The 18,754-nt window shown below is 44.4% G+C and overlaps 2 protein-coding genes and 2 gene segments (V, D, J or C); all 4 read right to left on the reverse strand.

Moving 5' to 3' along the window:
* LOC122203332 (immunoglobulin lambda-1 light chain-like) overlaps nucleotides 1-18,754 on the reverse strand; it is a 614,033-nt gene that overhangs the window by 558,488 nt on the left and 36,791 nt on the right. The gene's annotated exons all lie outside the window — the stretch shown is intronic.
* LOC122203331 overlaps nucleotides 1-18,754 on the reverse strand; it is an 803,799-nt gene that overhangs the window by 517,271 nt on the left and 267,774 nt on the right.
* LOC122203328 (immunoglobulin lambda-1 light chain-like) overlaps nucleotides 1-18,754 on the reverse strand; it is an 814,466-nt gene that overhangs the window by 494,063 nt on the left and 301,649 nt on the right. The window lies entirely within an intron of this gene.
* LOC122203336 lies at nucleotides 11,210-11,991 on the reverse strand. The segment is given in 2 exon segments: nucleotides 11,210-11,657; nucleotides 11,748-11,991. Coding segments are annotated over 2 exon segments (537 nt in total).

Consider the following 18,754-nt stretch of genomic DNA (forward strand, 5'->3'; position numbering starts at 1 on the left):
TGTCAGCTGGGACCCCTGTCCTACAGAAACCCCAGACATGGTCTCACATTGCCCCCGACTGGTCTCCACGAGAACCCCTCCTTCGTTCGCTTTGTGCTCAAATCTCTTTTTCTCCTGCTTCCCTGATGCTTGTGTTTTCCATCAAATGAGAGTGGCCTTCCAGGGAAGGGCAGAGATGCCCACGCTGGTGTGCTGTCCCTGATAACGCATCCTCTGTGGATGGGAGTCAAGGGGAAGGACACAGGCAGTCCTGACCCGGGAAAGCCTGTGAACTGCTGTGGAGCTGAGGACAAGACACAGGGAACAGAGAAACAGAGGGGATCTGTCCCCGGGAGGGGCTCAGAGGAGGTGGGCTGACTCTGGGGGCAGAGTGTGGACAGGAGCTCACTTAGGGGACACACACCTTCACTGAGGAGGACACACATTGTGGGAATGTGAGGCCTTTCTGGAGCAGGACAGACAGGACTCAGCAAACCCTGATGCGGCTGCTGCAGGTGTGGGGATAGAATAGGACCTGGGCAGGGCAGGGACCACTACGGCGCCATCCTGTGACCTCCACTCCATGTGCTGGGAGACTTTTAATACCAACTATGCCTGTCATCAGTGCTGCTTATTAGAGATATAGCTCTGAGGGAAGTTCCAGGACAGAACTGGAGACAGGGATATCTGGAAGGGGACACTGGGCAGAGGGGCAGCTGGAGGAAGATGGCAGCAGAGGAAACAGGGAAGGGAGAAATGGCACAAGTCCCCGGAGAGGGCATAGGGAGATGAACTGACTGGACCCTGGACTATTGGGAGAAGGACAAGGGATGGTCCAGAGTGTCAGGTGGATGGGGATCGTGATACTACAGAGATAGGGGTGCCCCGAATGTCACAGGTGAGGTCAGGTGGGAGAGCAGGTGGAGGGCAGGTGATGGGTCTGCTGTCCCTGTGTCACATTGAAACCATGACGTGAAGTGTGGAGAGGTGTAGAAATGTCACAGACAATCAAGGCTGCAGGAATGCCTTTCCTCCCCTATAGGAAGAATGCAGTTGTTACAGCAACTGCCTACGTGAGAGCTTTGTCTTCATCATTCATTCATCCATTCAATCACTCACTCATTCATTCTTTAAGCAAATATATATGGAATGTCCACATGTGTCAGACTGGAAGTATAATGGGGACAAGGACAGGGTCTAGGTCACGGCAGCAGGAGGAACTGATGATTGAGCATGATGGCGATGGTTCCATGGCTACTCCAGGGTCTGAGGACTTCACTGTGTCCCCCAGAGGTGCTGAGGGCTAAGATGTGTGAGTCTCCCACGGAGTCTTCCCTCCCAGGCATGCAGCTTGGGGCAGAGGTAGTTGTCTCTGTGCCTGCAAGGACCTGCAGGTTTACAAGGCTCTCATTCCCTGAGACACCTCAGCTTTGACCTGTTTGGGGTCCAGGTGCAAGAGGAGGCAAAGGGAGGAGGTCACAGTTCCAGTCCTGAGGACACCACCGTGCACTGAGCTCTGAAAACTTCAGACTCTGTGCTCCACTATTGATAGAATCCTGGTGGCACTGAAAACCTCTCCTTTCTCCCCATCAATGGTTTTGGGGAACAGACTGTTTTGTTCAGCCCCTGCAAGTGTTTTTTCCCTTTTTCTTTGTCTCCAGCTACTTTTGCGGGGGGACTGCTTTTCTTGCACGATCCTGATGCACTGCACTCCCCCCACCTCCTTCTCTTTCTCTTTCTGTCTTCCCTCAGCGAAAATGGCTCCGTACCCTCTGCAGATTTTCTCTCCCCCAGATGACCGCTCTGCATCGCATACCTGTACAGTTCTGTGGCTCAAGTTGCACAGATTGTTGCCTTAACCCTCAGATCAATTTCCTAAGTGTTCAAAATAGCTTGGTGCTGATGTAGCTGCATTTCAGGGATATGGCAAGCTCAGGGTCTCCATGCTGCTCTGCCATCCTAACTCCTCCTCCCCCAAATCAGGTTTTTATTTAGTCTTTTGAAGATGCATTTTTATTTTTTTTTTATTTTTTTAAAAAAAATTTTTTTTTCAACGTTTTTTATTTATTTTTGGGACAGAGAGAGACAGAGCATGAACGGGGGAGGGGCAGAGAGAGAGGACACAGAATCGGAAACAACAGGTTCCAGGCTCCGAGCCATCAGCCCAGAGCCTGACGCAGGCGAACTCACGGACCGCGAGATCGTGACCTGGCTGAAGTCGGACGCTTAACCGACTGCGCCACCCAGGCGCCGAAGATGCATTTTTAAATGCTTACTTATTTTTGAGAGAGAGAGAGAAGAGAAGGGGAGGGGCAGAGAGAGACAGAGACACAGAATCTGAAGCAGGCTCCAGGCTCTGAGTGGTCAGGACAGAGGCTGATGAGGGGCTCGAACTCACGAGCTCTGAGATCATGACCTGAGCCGAAGTCAGACACTTAACCGATTGAGCCACCCAGGCGCTCCGACAATCAGGATTTTGATAAGAAAATAGAACAATCCACTTACTAACCTTTACATGAAAGTGGATAATACACAAATATGCAAAGGAGAAATGACACAGGACAAAAATCAAAAATGAAAAAAAAATAATACTCTTAACCTCTCTTAATAATAAATAAAATCATACTTTACTAGGAAATAAAAATGGTTTCATTTAAAAAATAAACAAATTTCCAAAAGTAAAAGCAGACCAATTTCCTTAGAAAAAGAATAGATAATTTATTAGGAACTTTTCCACAAAAAGGCATAAGACGTGATTAACTTCACAAAAAACCACTAGCAATCTTCAGAGATCATAATTTCATTTGCTTGCTTCGTATATATATATATATATATATATATATATATATGAAGCATATATATATATATATGCATATAAGCATAACATATATGAAGCATATATATATATATATATTTATATATATATATATATATATAAATCATCAAAAAACAATGGAAAACTTAAATTCTTATGGAAAGAAATATACAGTGATACAAACACTTGGCACATAAAATACAGAAAAAGGAAAATTGTGGAATATTATGAAATATTGACATAAACATTCTAAATAAAATATCAATAGTGGGATACCCTTGTCAGACTAAAATAGTCATACTATGACCACATGTGAGTTTTGCAAATATGGAGTGGGATTACATATGGGTGATTCCTCTAAGGTAAGACAACAAATTAGTAAATCAACAGATGAAAATCATGTGATCTCTCTGGACTGTGAAAAGTCATTTGCATAATTGAAAGCAAAGTTTTTAAAAATTATTTTATTTATTTTTTAAAATTTTCATCCAAGTTAGTTGGCATATAATGCAATAATGATTTCAGGAGTAGAATCCAGTGATTCATCTCCTACACATAACACCCATAGCTCAACCCAAGTGTCCTCCTTAATGCCCCCTTGCCCATTTAGCCCATCCCCCCAATAACAACCACTCCAGCAACCCTCAGTTTATTCTCTGTATTATAAGAGTCCCTTATGTTTTGTCCCCCTCCCTGTTTTTATATTATTTTTACTTCCTTTCCCTTCTGTTCATCTATTTTGTATCTTAAATTCCGCACATGAGTGAAGTCATATGATATTTGTCTTTCTCTGACTAACTAATTTTGCTCAGCATAATACCCTCTAGTTCCATCCACATTATTGCAAATGGCAAGATTTCATTCTTTTTGATTGCTGAGGAATACTTCATTGTATATATGTACCACATCTTAATCCATTCATCTGTTGATAGACATTTGGGCTCTTTCCTTACTTTGGCTATTGTCAATAGTGCTTCTATAAACATTGGGGTGCATGTGCCCCTTCAAAACAGCACCCTGTACCCTTTGGATAAATACATAGTATTGCAATTGCTGGGTCGTAGCGTAGTTCTATTTCTAATTTTTTGAGGAACCTCCATACTGTTTTCCAGAGTGGCTACACCTGTTTGCATTCCCACCAGCAATGCAAAAGTGTTCCTCTTTCTTCCCATCCTCACCAACATCTGTCTTTGCCTGAGTTTTTACTTTAGCCATTATGACAGGTGTGAGGTGGTAGCTCATTGTGATTTTGACTTGTATTTCCCTGATGATGAGTCATGTTAAACATTTTTTTCATGTGTCGGTTGGCCATCTGGATGTCTTCTTTGGAAAAGTGTCTATTCATGTCATTTCTTCACTGGATTATTTGCTTTTTGGGTGTTGAGTTTGACAAGTTCTTTATAGATTTTTGATACTAACACTTTATCTTTTATGTCATTTGCAAATATCTTTTCCCATTCGTAGGTTGCCTTTTAGTTTTGTTGATTGATTCCTTTGCTGTGCAGAAGCTTTTCATCTTGATGAAGTCCCAATAGTTCATTTTTGCTTTTGTTTCCCTTGCCTCTGGAGACATATTGAGTAAGATGTTGCTGCAGTGGAGGTCAAAGAGGTTTTTGTCTGCTACTTCCTCTAGGATTTTGAAGGCCTCCTGTCTTATGTTTAGGTCTTTCATCCATTTTGAGTTTATTTTTGTGTATGATGTGAGAAAGTCGTCCAGGTTCATTCTTCTGCATGCCATTGTCCAGTTTTCCCAACACGATTTGCTGAAGAGACTGTCTATTCCATTGGATATTTTTTCCTACTTTGTCAAAGATTAATTGGCCATACGTTTGTGGGTCCATTTGTGGGTTGTCTATTCTGTTCCATTGATCTGAATGTCTGTTTTTGTGCCAGTACCATACTGTCTTGATGATTACAGCTCTGTAACACATCTTGAGGTCTGAAATTATGATGCCTCCAGCTTTGATTTTCTTTTTCAGGATTGTTTTGGCTCTTCAGGGTCTTTTCTAGTTCCTCACAATTTTTAGGATTTGTTCGTTCTAGCTCTGTGAAGAATGCTGGTGTTATTTTGATAGAGATCTCATTGAATATGTAGATTGCTTTGGGTAGTATTGACATTTTAGCAATATTTGTTCTTCCAATACATGAGCATGGGATATTTTTCAATTTTTTTGCGTCTTCTTCAATTTCTTTCATAAGCTTTCTATAGTTTTCAGTGTGTAGATTTTCACCTCTTTGGTTAGGTTTATTCCTAGGTATTTTATGGGTTTTGGTGCAGGTGTAAATGAGTTTTATACTTTGACTTCTCTTTCTGTTGTTCATTATTGGTGTATAGAAATGCAACCGATTTTTGCGCATTGATTTTATATCCAGCAACTTTGCTGAATTCATGGATCCGTTCTAGCAGTTTTTTGGGGGAATATTTTGGATTTTCCATATAGAGTGTCATGTCATCTGTGAAGAGTGAAAGGTTGACTTCCTCCCTGCATATTTGGATGCCTTTTGTGTCTTTGTGTTGTCTGATTGCTGAGGCTAGGACTTCCAATACTATGTTAAACAACAGTGGTGAGAGTGGACACCTCTGTCGTGTTCCTGACCTTAGGGGGGAAGCTCTCAGTTTTTCCCCATTGAGGATGATATTAGCGGTGGGTCTTCCATATTTGGCTTTTATGATATTGAGGTATTATCCTTCTATCCTTACTTTCTTGAGGGTTTTTATCAAGAAAGGATGCTGCATTTTGTCAAATGCTTTCTCTGCATCTATTGAGAGGATCATGTGGTTCTTGTCCTTTCTTTTATTAATGTGATGTATAACATTGATTGATTTGCATATATTGAATCAGTCCTGCATGTTAGGTATAAATACCACTTGATTGTGATGAATAATTCTTTTAATGCATTGTTGGATTGGTTGGTTAGTATCTTGTTGAGAATTTTTGCATCCATTTTCATCAGGGAAATTGGACTATAGTTCTCCTTTTTAGTGGAGTCTTTGTCTGGTTTTGGAATCAAGGTAATTCTGGCCTCATGGAATGAATTTTGAAGTTTTTCTTCCATTTCTATTTTTTAGTACAGCTTCAAAAGAACAGGAGTTACCTCTTCTTTAACTGTTTGGTAGAATTTTCCTGGAAAGCCATCCAGCCCTGGAGTCTTGTTTTTTGGGAGGTTCTTTATTACTAATTCAATTTCTTTACTGGTTATGGGTCTGTTCAAATAATCTATTTCTTCCTGTTTCAGTTTTGGTAGTTTATATGTTTCTAGGAATTTTTCCATTTCTTCCAGATTGCCCAGTTGTTGACATACAATTGCTCATAATATTCTTCTTCTTCTTCTTTTTTTTTTTTTTTTTTTTTTGTATTTCTACAGTGTTGTTGGTGACTTCTCCTTCATTTCTGATTTTATTTATTTGGGTCCTTTCCTTTTTCGTTTTGATCAAACTGGCTAGGGGTTTATCAATTCTGTTAATAATTTTAAAGAACCAGCTCCTGTTTTTATTGATCTGGTCTACTATTTTTTTGATTTCCATAGCATTGATTTCTGCTCTAATCTTTATTATTTCATGTCTTCTGCTGGTTTTGGGTTTTATTTACTGTTCTTTTTCCAGCTCCTTAAGGTGTAAGGTTAGGTTGTGTATCTGAGACCTTTCTTCCTTCTTTAGGAAGGCCTGGATTGCTATATACTTCCCTCTTATGACTGCTTTTGCTGCATGCTAGAGGTTTTGGGCTGTCAGATTATCATTTTCATTGGCTTCCATGTACTTTTTAATTTCCTATTTAACTTCTTGGTTAACCCATTCATTTTTTAGTAGGGTGTTCTATAATTTCCAAGTATTCATTGTCTTTCCAAATTTTTTCGTGTGTTTGATTTCGAGTTTCATAGCATTGTGGTCTGAAAATAAGCATGGTATGATCTCTGTCTTTTTGAACTTGCTGGTGGCTGATTTGTGACCCAGTATGTGATCTATTCTGGAGAATATTCCATGTGCACTCGAGAAGAATGTGTATTCTTCTGCTTTAGGATGAAATGTTCTGAATATATCTGTTAAGTCCATCTGGTCCAGTGTATAACTCAAAGTCATTGTTTTCTTGTTGATTTTCTGTTTAGATGATCTGTTCATTGCTGTTTAGTGGGGTATTGAAGTCCCCTACTCTTATGGTATTATTATCAATGAGGTTCTGTATGTTTGTGATTAATTGATTTGTATATTTGGGTATCTACACATTGGGGATATAAATGTTTACAATTCTTAGATCTTGTGGATAGACCCCTTATTTTTAATATAATGCCCTTCTTCATCTCTTTTTACAGTCCTTATTTTACAATCTAGATTGTCTGATATAAGTATGGTTACTCTGGCTTTCTTTTGGTGACTATTAGCATGATAGATGGTTCTCCATCCCCTTGCTTTGAACCTGAAGGTGTCTTTAGTTCTAAAATGGGTCTCTTGTAAACAGCATATAGATGGATCTTCTCTTCTTATCCATTCTGTTATCCTATGTCTTTTGATCGGAATGTTTAGAACTTTGACATTTAGAGTGAGTACTGAAAGATATGAATTTAGTGCCATTGTGTTGCCCGTAGAATTGGAGTTTCTGGTGGTGTTCTCTGGTCTTTCTACTCTTTGTTGCTTTTGGCCTTTTTTGTTTTGTTTTGTCTTTTCTTCTCTCAGAGACTCCCTCTTAAAGTTTCTTGCAGGCTGGTTTAGTGGTCACAAACTCCTTTAGTTTTTGTTTGTCTGGGAACTTCTTTATTTCTTGCATATTTTTCCAATTCAGCACATTGAATATGTCCTGCGACTCTTTTCTGGCCTGCTAAGTTTCTGTGGATAGGTCTGCTGTGAACCTGATATGTCTTACCTTATAGGTTAAGGACTTTTTTTCCCTTGCTGTTTTCATAATTCTTTCCTTGTCTATTTGGTGAATTTGACTATGTTATGCCTATTGATAGTTGGTTTTTGTTAAATCTAATGGGAGTTCTCTGTGCTTCTTAGATTTTGATGTTTGTGTCTTTCCCCAGGTTAGGAACATTTTCCATTATGATTTGCTTGCATGAACTTTCTACTTGTTTTTCTCTCTTTTTATCTTCTGGGACTCCTATGATTTGGATGTTATTCCTTTTTAGTGAGTCACTGAGTTCTCTAATTCTTATATTGTGCTCTTTTGCCTTAGTTTCTCTCCTTTTTTCTGCTTCCTTATTCTCCATAATTGTATCTTCTATATCACTAATTTGCTTTTCTGCTTCATCCATCCTTGCAGCCATGACATCAATTCGAGATTGCAGCTTAGTTATAGCGTTTTTAATTTCGTCCTGACTAGATTTTATTTCTTTTATCTCCACAGAAAGGGATTCTATTCTTTTTTTTCAACTCCAGTTAATATTCTTATTATCATGATTCTAAATTCTAGTTAAGACATCTTACTGATATCTGTGTTGATCAGGTCTCTGGCTGTCATTTCTTCCTATTCTTTCTTTTAGCATGAATTCCTTTGTTTTGTCATTTTGGAGGAAGAAAAAGAATTAATAAAATAAAAAATAAAAATTAAAAAGATTAAAAAGAAACAAAAAAATCAAATAAAAGAAGCTAGATCCTAGGTATGCTTTGTTCTTGTTGTTGAAAGAAGCTTGATTGAACAGAGAAAAAAGGGAATGGAAAGAAAAGAAAAAAAAAATAATGTTTAAAAATTAAGAAAATGTATACAATAAAACAGAATAAAATGAGTTGAAGAAGGTAAAATAGAATAAAAAATAAATTTCCAAAAATTATAGTCAAAAAATTTAAAAAATTATATGAAAGTGGAAAGTAAAAAATAATTTTTTCTCTTTCTGTATCCAAGAATAAGAAAGAAGAGAAAAAAAAAAGAAAACACAAAACAAAGAAATGAATAGATGGACCAGCAAACAGAATGAAATCTGAATGAAATTACATCCAGTTTCCCCTACAAGTCAAACTATGAAGCACTTTATAGTCCATACCCTAAGGAGTGGGAGAGACTTGTGGTGTTCTTCTAGGGCTTGGTTGGTGCAGTTGGTCGGGGCTTGGTGTCATGGCTCCATTCTCCACTAGGTGGTGCTACTTAACTTACTGAAGTGGATTGGTGTGGCACGGTGTGCGGGATGTGTGTTGATGCATGGGAGAGGTTAAAATGGCGTCACCTAACTTTCCAGTCTCTAGATCAGAACTTTGTGCTTTATCTGACTGGCAATCAAGCACCCCTCCTAGGTCTCTGGGGTCCTTCCATTCCCCACTTCTATAGTGTCCCTGTCCAAGACATCAGCCTGCCAGGCAGCACCTCCCTCCCAAATTTTATGTCATATGGGGCTGTATTTCTAAACCCTTCACTTCTGAGGGCCCTGCCACCTGGACCCACTCCAACTCTTTCACGGATGGTCTCCCTAGGCCATGGCCAGATGCCGGCTTGCCCCCAGGAAAGTTCCTGCTATCACGCAGCTGTAGAGACTCAGAGGTGTGGCTGGATGCCAGCCTGCCACAGAATAAGTTTGTGCGATCGTGTAGTGGTAACATTTCAACGCAATAACAACACACTACCCACGTCAGGTTTCGCCTCACCCTGGCGTTTCTGTTCCAATACCAGCAATTGTGTTCTCCGAGGTCCGCTGGGAGCTTTGCCTGTGGGGAGTCCGTACAACCTCTACCAAATGCCCTCCTAGCAGGGTACCAGGGAAACTGCTTCTCCCATGTGGCCTGTCGATTCCTCAGACCTCACTGCCTGTCCTTGGGAATTTGGTCTTCCCACCAGCACGCCGCCAGGTATTGCGCTGCAGTGTTTCCAGTGCTGTCCTGCCCTGGTAATAGAGTCATAATGATACTAAAACCCTTTCCTTTCTGCTTTCTGCTTTCTCCCTTTCTTATTCAGGCACTTATGGGTGCTTCCACTCTTTCTCTCCAACTACTTTTGCGGGGAGTGCTTTTCCTGTATGTTCCTTCCTTTCTCTGTCCTCTGTCCCCAAATACCATTCCCTACCCTCTGTGGCTTCTCTCTCCCCCAGTTCACCTCTCCGTGCCAAGTACCTTCCAAGTTCTGTGGCTCAAGTTATGCAGATTGTTGTGTTAATCCTCAGAGCAATTTTCTAGGTGTGCTAGAAATAATGGTTTGGTGCTGATCTAGCTGCATTTTAGGGATGAAAGAAGCCTAGAACTTCCATGCTGCTCCACCATCTTGGTCCACTCCACCTGAAAGCAAAGCTCTAATAAAAACCACATAAAAGGGAAGCAGACAGAGATTTTATAATGTGATAACACACTCTCTACCCACACATCAGACTCAGTCCCACAACCAGAAAATTAGCTAATGGGGTGGGGACGGGAGGACATTTCTATAAGATGAAAAGACTAATCTGAGCTAAACACCATTATTATGCAACATCTTTCTGCAAGTATTATACAATGAAAGTGAAGAAGAAAAGTCACTGGTTGGGTCTCAGCATTGATGGGAATGGACAGGGACTCATTTCAAATGACTGAAATATATGTTTCAGCTATAGGTAATCCAGGGCTTATGCTTCAGTGAGAGAAGAAATCATCCCAAAGAGCAAAAAAAGTACAGGCATTCTTATTGAAGACTAATAAGAGGATTAAATAGGTCTGGAAACTTCTAGAAATGGGTAAATGACCAAGGATGGAGACCCTGGATTCGTCAGAGGTCAGGTGGGAGTTGAGAACACTGGACCTACAACCCCCAGTCCGTGAACTTCGGTGCAAAGAAACCTCGTGTCTCAACCTGATGGGCAAGATGAGCTTCCTTGTGTCCTTTGAGACCCTTTGTCTAGGAAGGGGCTGCTGTGAGTGACATCGGGGACAGAAGGGAAGGAGGAGCCCTCACTCCCAGGTGGTGCTGCTGCGTGCACCAGGGCCCATGGTGGCAGTAGCAGGAGCATCAGAAGCAGAAGCCACAGGCTGAGCCTGGTAAGCTGCTGGGGCCTCGCCCTCCCTGAAGATGAGAAAGGGGTTCTGCTTTCAGTTCTCATGGGCCTGGGACTCTGTGTGAGCCCAAGATGCTGTCACAGCGGGGGTGAGGGGGCAGGGAGGAGCAGCCTTATCCTCAGACCTCAGCCTTGTGATGATCTCAGAGTGAGAGTTTCCAGACACGGAGTCAAAAAATGAATCAGGGTCCCCAGAGGATCTAACCATCATAATAGATGAGGATTTAGGGACAATTTATGGGAACTGTTATTATCAGGACACATATTGGACACGCCTGATGTGTCCTGACTCAGACAGAGCTGAATATTGTGTCCCTGTGTCTGCCATGACCTGTCATGGACCCTGTCCTCAGGACAGCCTGCCCCTGGAATGCAGGAATTTGTGCCCAGTTTGAGAAAATCACACAATATGTTGCTCCTAATGAGAGGCTTCAAGGAGAAATTTCAGAGAATGTGGAAAGACTGTAGACAAAATTCCTTGAGGTGGGTCTCAGACCCCAGTTTATATAAAAAAAGCAGCAGCTCAGATGGCCAAAAAGTCAGGGATAGATGGGAAGTCCCATTGCTGAGAGGACAGCAGGTTTTTGTCTCACTTCCCCACAGGCCTGGAACACTGTGTCAGCACCTTGAGTAATGTCAACAGACTGGCAGTAATAATCAGCCTCGTCCTCAGCCTGGAGCCCAGTGATGGTCAAGGAGCCTGTGTTGCCAGACGAGGAGCCAGAAAATCTGTCAGGGACCCCTGAGGGTCGATCGCTACTATCATAGATGAGGAGTTTAGGGGCCTTTCCTGGAAGCTGCTGGTACCAGTTCACACCAGCAATACCGATGTTGGCACTTCCAGCGCAGGAGATGGTGACCGTCTGGCCCAGGGCCCCAGACACTGAGGGCGGCTGAGTCAGCACAGACTGGGCCCAGGACCCTGGAAGGGGAGAGACAAAGAGAAGGTGATGAAGAATCAGGTCACACATGTTATCCCAGGACCGCTTCCCTTGTCCCCACATCTAGTCACCTGTGCAGTGAATGAGAAGGGTGAGGAGGAGAGGGGACCAGGCCATGGTCGAGATCATCACTGATCCTGCCTTCTGTGGCTGAACAGCTGAGCAGACATCCCGTAATCTGTTCCTTCTCCTTTTCATCCTCTGAGAGAGGGAGGGCCCATCCATGCAAATGAGACCCTCAGCTCTTCGACATTTCAATGGCACGGGGTCAGGTCCCTCTGCCTGAGGATGTCAGGGTGGAGGGAAGGGGAGGGGCTCTGTTGGGTAAGAGGGTGGTGAGGTCACAGTTGTGAGCCCTGAGCAGAGGGCACAAGCAATAGCAGGTGGCAGGTCCCAGCTCTGGTCATCTGTGACTCCTCAGAAACAAGTGATATGTGCCCCCTGGTGTCCAGGCCTGGACACAACATTATGTGACATGGTGACTAGAGCCCATCAGAGAGAGTTCCTGCCTCCTCACTGCTGTGTCCACTGTCCCATTCCTTCAGGCCAGGCCAGGTGTCCCCCTGTGTGACTTCCCATCACCTCAGGACACACTGTGTTCTACTCAGGCTCCACATAGTGAGCGTGTCCACGGCTCCCTTGGCTGTTGATGGGGCAGGACTAAGGTGGTGACTCTTGTACAACCACACAGATGAGGATCAGGGCCAGAACAGTGATGGGTCCACATTGGCACCTGGCCAGTTCTGTGCAGGAGGCTGATTTCTTTCCTCTGCTTGTTTCCTTTCTGGTTTCAAAGTTATCCTTTCCCAGAAGTTCCCTCAGCACTGAGGAGACAGGGAGCCCTTTTCTCCAGGTTGTGGGTAGACGCCCTCGTGTGCCTTCCTAGGGGGGTTACACACTGACCATCTTCGTCGTCTGTCACTACTTCCACCTCCGCGAAACAACAGTTCTCCACACACTGTGGTTAGTGATTCCCTCCTAGGATCTGTCCCCCCAGCACACAGACCCAAGTCTGCAGGAGCCCGAGTGTGGCCCTGACCTCAGAGCACGAAGGGCAAACCTGCAGGAAGCTCCAGGAGGGAAGGAGTGACAGCTGCGGGTGCTCTGTCGGGGACCTCGTCGCAGATTTCATGTGTCTGTCACCACTTGGACAACTGCTACCTCAAAATGAATGTGGGTGATTTTATACAAAATTCAGTTCAGCAAGAATTATTTAAACTCAATGACACTGTTAATGGGAAGATGCGGGTACAATCATGAGTATGTTTTCATACATTCGTGCTTATTGCAGAGAAATTATGGATTGAAATAGTAGTTGAGAAAATAGATGAAAACCTAATGGAAAAGATGTGGCTTTAGTTCTTGGTTTAATAGGGGTCTTGTAAACTTGTTTCTAAATCATTTCATGCTTTTGGGCACCTGCGTGGCTTAGTTGGTTAAGCATCCAACTTCAGCTCAGGTCATGGTCTCACAGTTCATGGGTTGGAGCCCCGCATCGGGCTCTATGCTGACAGCTTGGAGTTTGGAGCCTGCTTTGGATTCTGTATCTCCCTCTCTGCCCCTCCCCCACTCATGCTCTCTCTCTCTCTCTCTCTCAAAACTAAATAAACATTATAAATTTAAGAAAAAAAATAAAAAAATAAATCATTTTTATTACTGTTGTTATTATTAATTTATTTTTTAATCATGACTTTGTATATTAGGTCTGGTCCTTCAAGTAGAAGGAAAGCCCAACATGGTGCCCAGGGAAGCACCATTAGTAGCCTGTTCCTGTGAACTTCAGACTCATCTCAGTGATGGAATTTAACACAGAACTTCCAGGATGGACTGACTAGGAGTCAGACTCATCTCAGGGGTGGGTAAAACAATCGTTGCTGTGTTTTGTGTGTCCCGTATGTTCAAGATAGAGCAATTAATTGCTCATTCAGTCACCCATGACCAGAGGAATGTATTTCTATTACCCAAAGCCAATTTGTCCCAGAAAATTCTTTCAAAGATCCCACATTTGACTCTGGGTGAGGTGGAGATAAGGGGCACTATGTCCCTGAGGTCACAGTCCCTGTAGCCCTTGGTTGGATCGACTTTTCAACAGAGGTCCATCCTGGCTGGAGGTGCCACTGGAGTGTCACAGGAGTGACAGTTCAGCCCTGAGAGCGCAGGCAGACTGTGTTACGTCCCCAGGGCCTTGAGCTCTGTGGGAGCAACACTGAGGCTGCTATCCCAGAATCAACGTGCTGATCAGCCTCAGGCATGGACTGGAGCTCAGAGATTATTAGGACTGAACTGCCCACGGAGATAGAGGCTTGCCCTGGGATTCTTGAGCATCAGCCTTGTCCCAGGACAGCAGGTGTTCGCGGCATGTCCTGCCCTGGTGACAGGATCCCAGTCACACTCGATGTCCATGGTATTTCCTGCTGAAAAGATTCTGCCTCCCGGAGGTTGTGACTCTGAGGATGGCTGGGTGAGCACAGGCTGAACCTGACTTCTGGAAAGACAGAGAATCCCAGAAACTGCAGAGTCCATGACAATAGACACTGAGAGAGAGGAGAGAGCCGTGTGTGTGTGTGTGTGTGTGTGTGTGTGTATGAAAGAGAGAGAAAGAAAGAACAAAAATACGCCCCAGTGCCCTCAGGAAGACTTCCACTCAGTGGCCAAGCATGAATACAAGTGTTCCCCTGTCCGTCTCTGATTTCTCAACTCCCTGAGTGTTGATCTCCATGCAAACTGATTCCTGGGGCTGGCTCATTGCAATACACACCAGTGTCCTGAGGCTTGGAGCTAAAGAAGGTCAGTGTCCTGAGTGCTATTTCTCTTGCACAAGGATGGAATTTACACGAGGAGGAGGAATTTGGTGCAGATTAGCTCTGACAGTAATTCCACTGAATCAGAAGTTCAAGTCTTCTGGATGGAGAGACTTCTGTCCATTTTCATCCCTATAGACACAAAGCCCCGCAGCTTTGGGGTCTTCAGGTCTCAGCAGGCACAGGACCGGGGGTTACCACACATCCCCGTTATTCCCCCTCCCCCAACTCTTGCATCACAGCCATCCTCCCTGCACCTCCAGGATCCCCCGATGCCTCCCTTGTGTTGACCATGAGAGAGCATCTACTCTTATTCTGGCAAAGGGCCGATGCATGAGACTCCACTGATTGGAGCAAAGTGTGTGTGGCTGAGTGAGTGCCCTGATGGTCTTAGGAAACAAATATTTTGGGGAACAAGAGAAGTTGGCATGTATTGAAATATGCAATCAATCTTTCCTTTTTTTGACTATTTCAACAGTGACCTTTTGTGGGTCCTCACTAATTCTGAAGAAGATAAATAAGTACACCAATAGCTCCAAGTCTGGATAAGCATTCATTTGTAAGAAATACAGTAATCGTGTCAGCATATTAGAGACTGATGGAGGCTGATGCTGCATAGGAGCTACAATCTGGGGATGACAGCAGGAATCAAACGATGAAGGGATTTCATGCTGATCCAATTTCTGCGACTTCTCCCTACAGATGGACACTGCACACTGGAAACTACAGCAAGATCGTTTCCAGTGTTCTCTAAAATCGTAACCTGGAGACAGCATTCACACCTGAATAGCCAGAGGGATAGACTGAAGCCTGAGGGAGGCAGGAACAGAGGGGAGAAAAGGTGGGGTATGGTATGCGGTGGGGGGGGGGGGGAGGGTATTGTCAGTGTAAGAAACAGTTGTGACCACTTTTTTGTCTTCAGAGAAAGAGAAAATTGTGTCTGTGACCAAGGTAGGTATTAACATATCAGCTATGGATGTATCATTAGTACAAAGAGTTACATTTAATGGATGAGTATGACTGTCATCATTTTCAGTTGAGACGATATTGTGAGATCTTAGAAACCGTGGGTTTCTGTCCCGATTCCTGGCATAGAGCTCCTGAAGCCTTCAGCATTTCCTAGGTGACAAGGCCACTAGGAGCATTTTTGTTTCAGTGAGGCAACCCTAGAAAGGCTCCTGGCTGGGGGTGGTCCCCAGAAATTCTGAGCCATGACCAGACGCTTGGAATATCCAGCCTCCCCCTTGCTGGGAGGGGAGAAGAGCTGAATGTGGAGTCAATGGTTGATTACGTTTACATGAAGACTCAATAAAAATGCCAAAATATGGGATTCAAAGACTCCCACATAGGTGGACACATTCATATAGGGAAGGTGACACACCCCAACTGCACGGGGACGGGAGCTCTTGTTTGGGGGCTCCTGTCAGACCTCTACCCATGTGCTTCTTCATCTGACCATTCATCCTACTCTTTCAGTATCATTCCGTGAACTGGCAAGTGGAAGTAAGAGTTTCCCTGAGTTCTGTGAGCAGCTCTAGCAAATTAATCAAAACTGCGGAGGGTGCACGGGAACCCCTGTTTGTATCACGTTGGACAGAACTTATGGGTTAACTACTATTTGTTATCGGCGTTGGAATAGGAGTTGTCTCCTGGGACAGAGCCCCTAACCTGTGCATCTGACACCATTTCCAGGCAGATAAGTTGAGTGTTACATTTATTTAAATTGTAGAACCCGCAACTGATGTTGTAGACAATCACTTGACAAACAAAGCATAGAATTGGTGACCCAAAGTGTGAGAAATAAAACATTCTGGATGAATAATAAAAGAGATACAGTGGGAGGGAAAAACTGAGGTCTTTTGCTTTTATATGATTCTTTCTTATTAATTTTCTCCACACCCTGGGGCATGTGCACTTGGGATCTATGCCCCCACCCACGTGTGCTCCTGGAACCCCTGTGCTGTCCCAGCAACAGTGTAATCTGTGTGTCACTCCTTTCTCCTCAAGGACAGGTTTCACCACAGAGGTGTCTCCCCTACAGGAGCCTCCACAGAAGCTTGTCAGGAAAAATACTCAGAGACTAGGTCTGTGGGTTCAGGAGTTTTTGCCTCACATCCTCCTTATCTGAGACGTTGTGACTAATGAAAGCCGCTCCCACTGCCATGAGCTGTAGCACAGTAATAGTCAGCCTCATCCTCAGGCTGCGGCCCAGAGAGGAGCAGAAGCCCTGCCTTGGCCGAGGCATCTTTGGATCCAGAGAAGCGGCGGGGGACTCCAGATACTAACTCCTTAATTGAGTCTGAGTAGTAGTACAGGAGATACTGGGGAGGGCTCCCTGGCTTCTGCTGGAACCAGTATATGATACAGCATTAACACCAAAGCCACTGCTCAGGGTGCAGGTGAGTCTGGCTGTCATTCCCAGAGATGCAGAGAGGGAGGGCAGCTGGGTCAGCACAGGCTGGGACAGGGAACCTGCAAACACAGACACTCATGGGCGATGGGGCGGGGACCAGGGTAAAAAGTTTCCTAGTGTCTGAGCCAGGTGGGCCGAGACCACCTGGAAGGCTTCTCTGTGTCCCTGGTGCCTGTCCCTACGTGTGCATTGAGAGAGGTGCGCGAGGAGGACAGGAGTTCAGGCCATGGTGACAAAGTCCCTGGTCCCCACAGTGGGCTGGGCCGCCCCAGGCCTCCTTTTCTCCTCTACCCTCTGCCACAGGAGGGGCTGTCCATGCAAATGTGGTCCATCCAGTGACTGCCCAGCCCGTCCCTGAGCCCTGGTGCTGGAGCTCAGCTCAGACCATACACTGGGGACCATGGAGGTTGGCCTCACCCTTGTGGAGAGCCCTGGGAGGAAACACCTGCTGAGGGAACACATGTTCCTACTCGGAGGACTCTATCAGACCAGGGAGGACACAGGTTCTGAGTCTCCAACAGGAGCACAAGGCCCATCCCTGAAGCAAATCTCCTTTGAGTGAAAGAAAGGTCTTTATTGAGCAGCTGTGTATGGATCACAGGACAGTCCCACAGCATCACCTGGTGGTCCTATGTTGAAAAATGAAAAACGAAAAATCTGAGAGCCTGTATTAAGCATAGGTATAAACTAACATTTTGTTTCAACTCTGCTTCACTGGAAATAATACACGCTTTCCTAGGAAGATACAAAACTGGCTGCAGCAGACATAAATTGAGTAAGTAGAATACTTTTATTAATAGAAACAATAAAAAAAAATGTGATTTTAAAACCCCTCCACAGATTGTCAGAAGATACAGACATTTTCACAGGGAACATATAGAAACCACTCAGAGATCAGATGGTTCCAATTTATTTGGTTTCTATTTTTTTCCCATAGTATCTAAAGGAACAGAAAATTTCTAAGTTCTTACTGGGAACAGTGACAGCCTCCTAACTGGAATGTCACCTCAGTGGAAATCTATGATTTATTTCAAAAGGTCCGTCTCTGTCAACTGTATCCCTGGAGCTCCAACCGTGTCTCCTGCTGCATGTGGTACCTGGAAGGACAGAAGGGGGTGCGGCAGGGGCACACATATGGGGATACTGCCTGTGTGCATGTGGGGTGCACATGGGCAGCTGGGACAGAGGAGTCTGAGCACAGCTATGGTATGTAAGGTGAGATCTGTAGGGTGAGCTGAGTGAAGTCCCTGAAGAAGTAGAGGAGCCCTGGGTCAGAGGTCAGGGCATGTGTCAAGGCTGGAGAAACGGTGGGGGAAGGGGGCTGGTGGCTGGTGACCCTGGCGGATATGTACTCAAGGTCATAGGGATGGACCAGCTGAGCACATGAATCCAGCATCTCCAAATGAAATAGAAAGAAAGACCTAGGAAAGTAAATATCCTTTCACTTAAACCTGAAGTCTGTTTTTACTCTTTGTGAAAGCACGTGAGTGTACATGTATTCATAAAGGCCAAATAGAGTTGTAATGAAGCTGTCCATATGCACTTGCTAATTCTGCAGATCCAGCCTTTTTTTCTTGACATTATTATTTCTTATAATCCTGAGTAGTCCACACAACTGTCAGGTCGAACCCAGCCCTTGTCTCTTTGTGGGCCGGTGACATGGTGCTCTACGAGGGCCCCGCGTGCCAGTGAGGCCTGGGAGCTCAGGGTTGGTGTCTCACTTCCCCACTGGTCTGAAGTGCTGTGCAAACTCCAAGGCTGCATTTCCATGCTGAGTAGGAGTGGTCAGCCTCGTCCTCAGCCTGGGACTCAGGGGTGGTCAGAGAGGCCAGCCTGCTTGACTTGCATCCAGAAGCTCTATGGG

Source organism: Panthera leo, chromosome D3, assembly GCF_018350215.1.
Source record: "Panthera leo isolate Ple1 chromosome D3, P.leo_Ple1_pat1.1, whole genome shotgun sequence".
NCBI lineage: Eukaryota > Metazoa > Chordata > Mammalia > Carnivora > Felidae > Panthera > Panthera leo.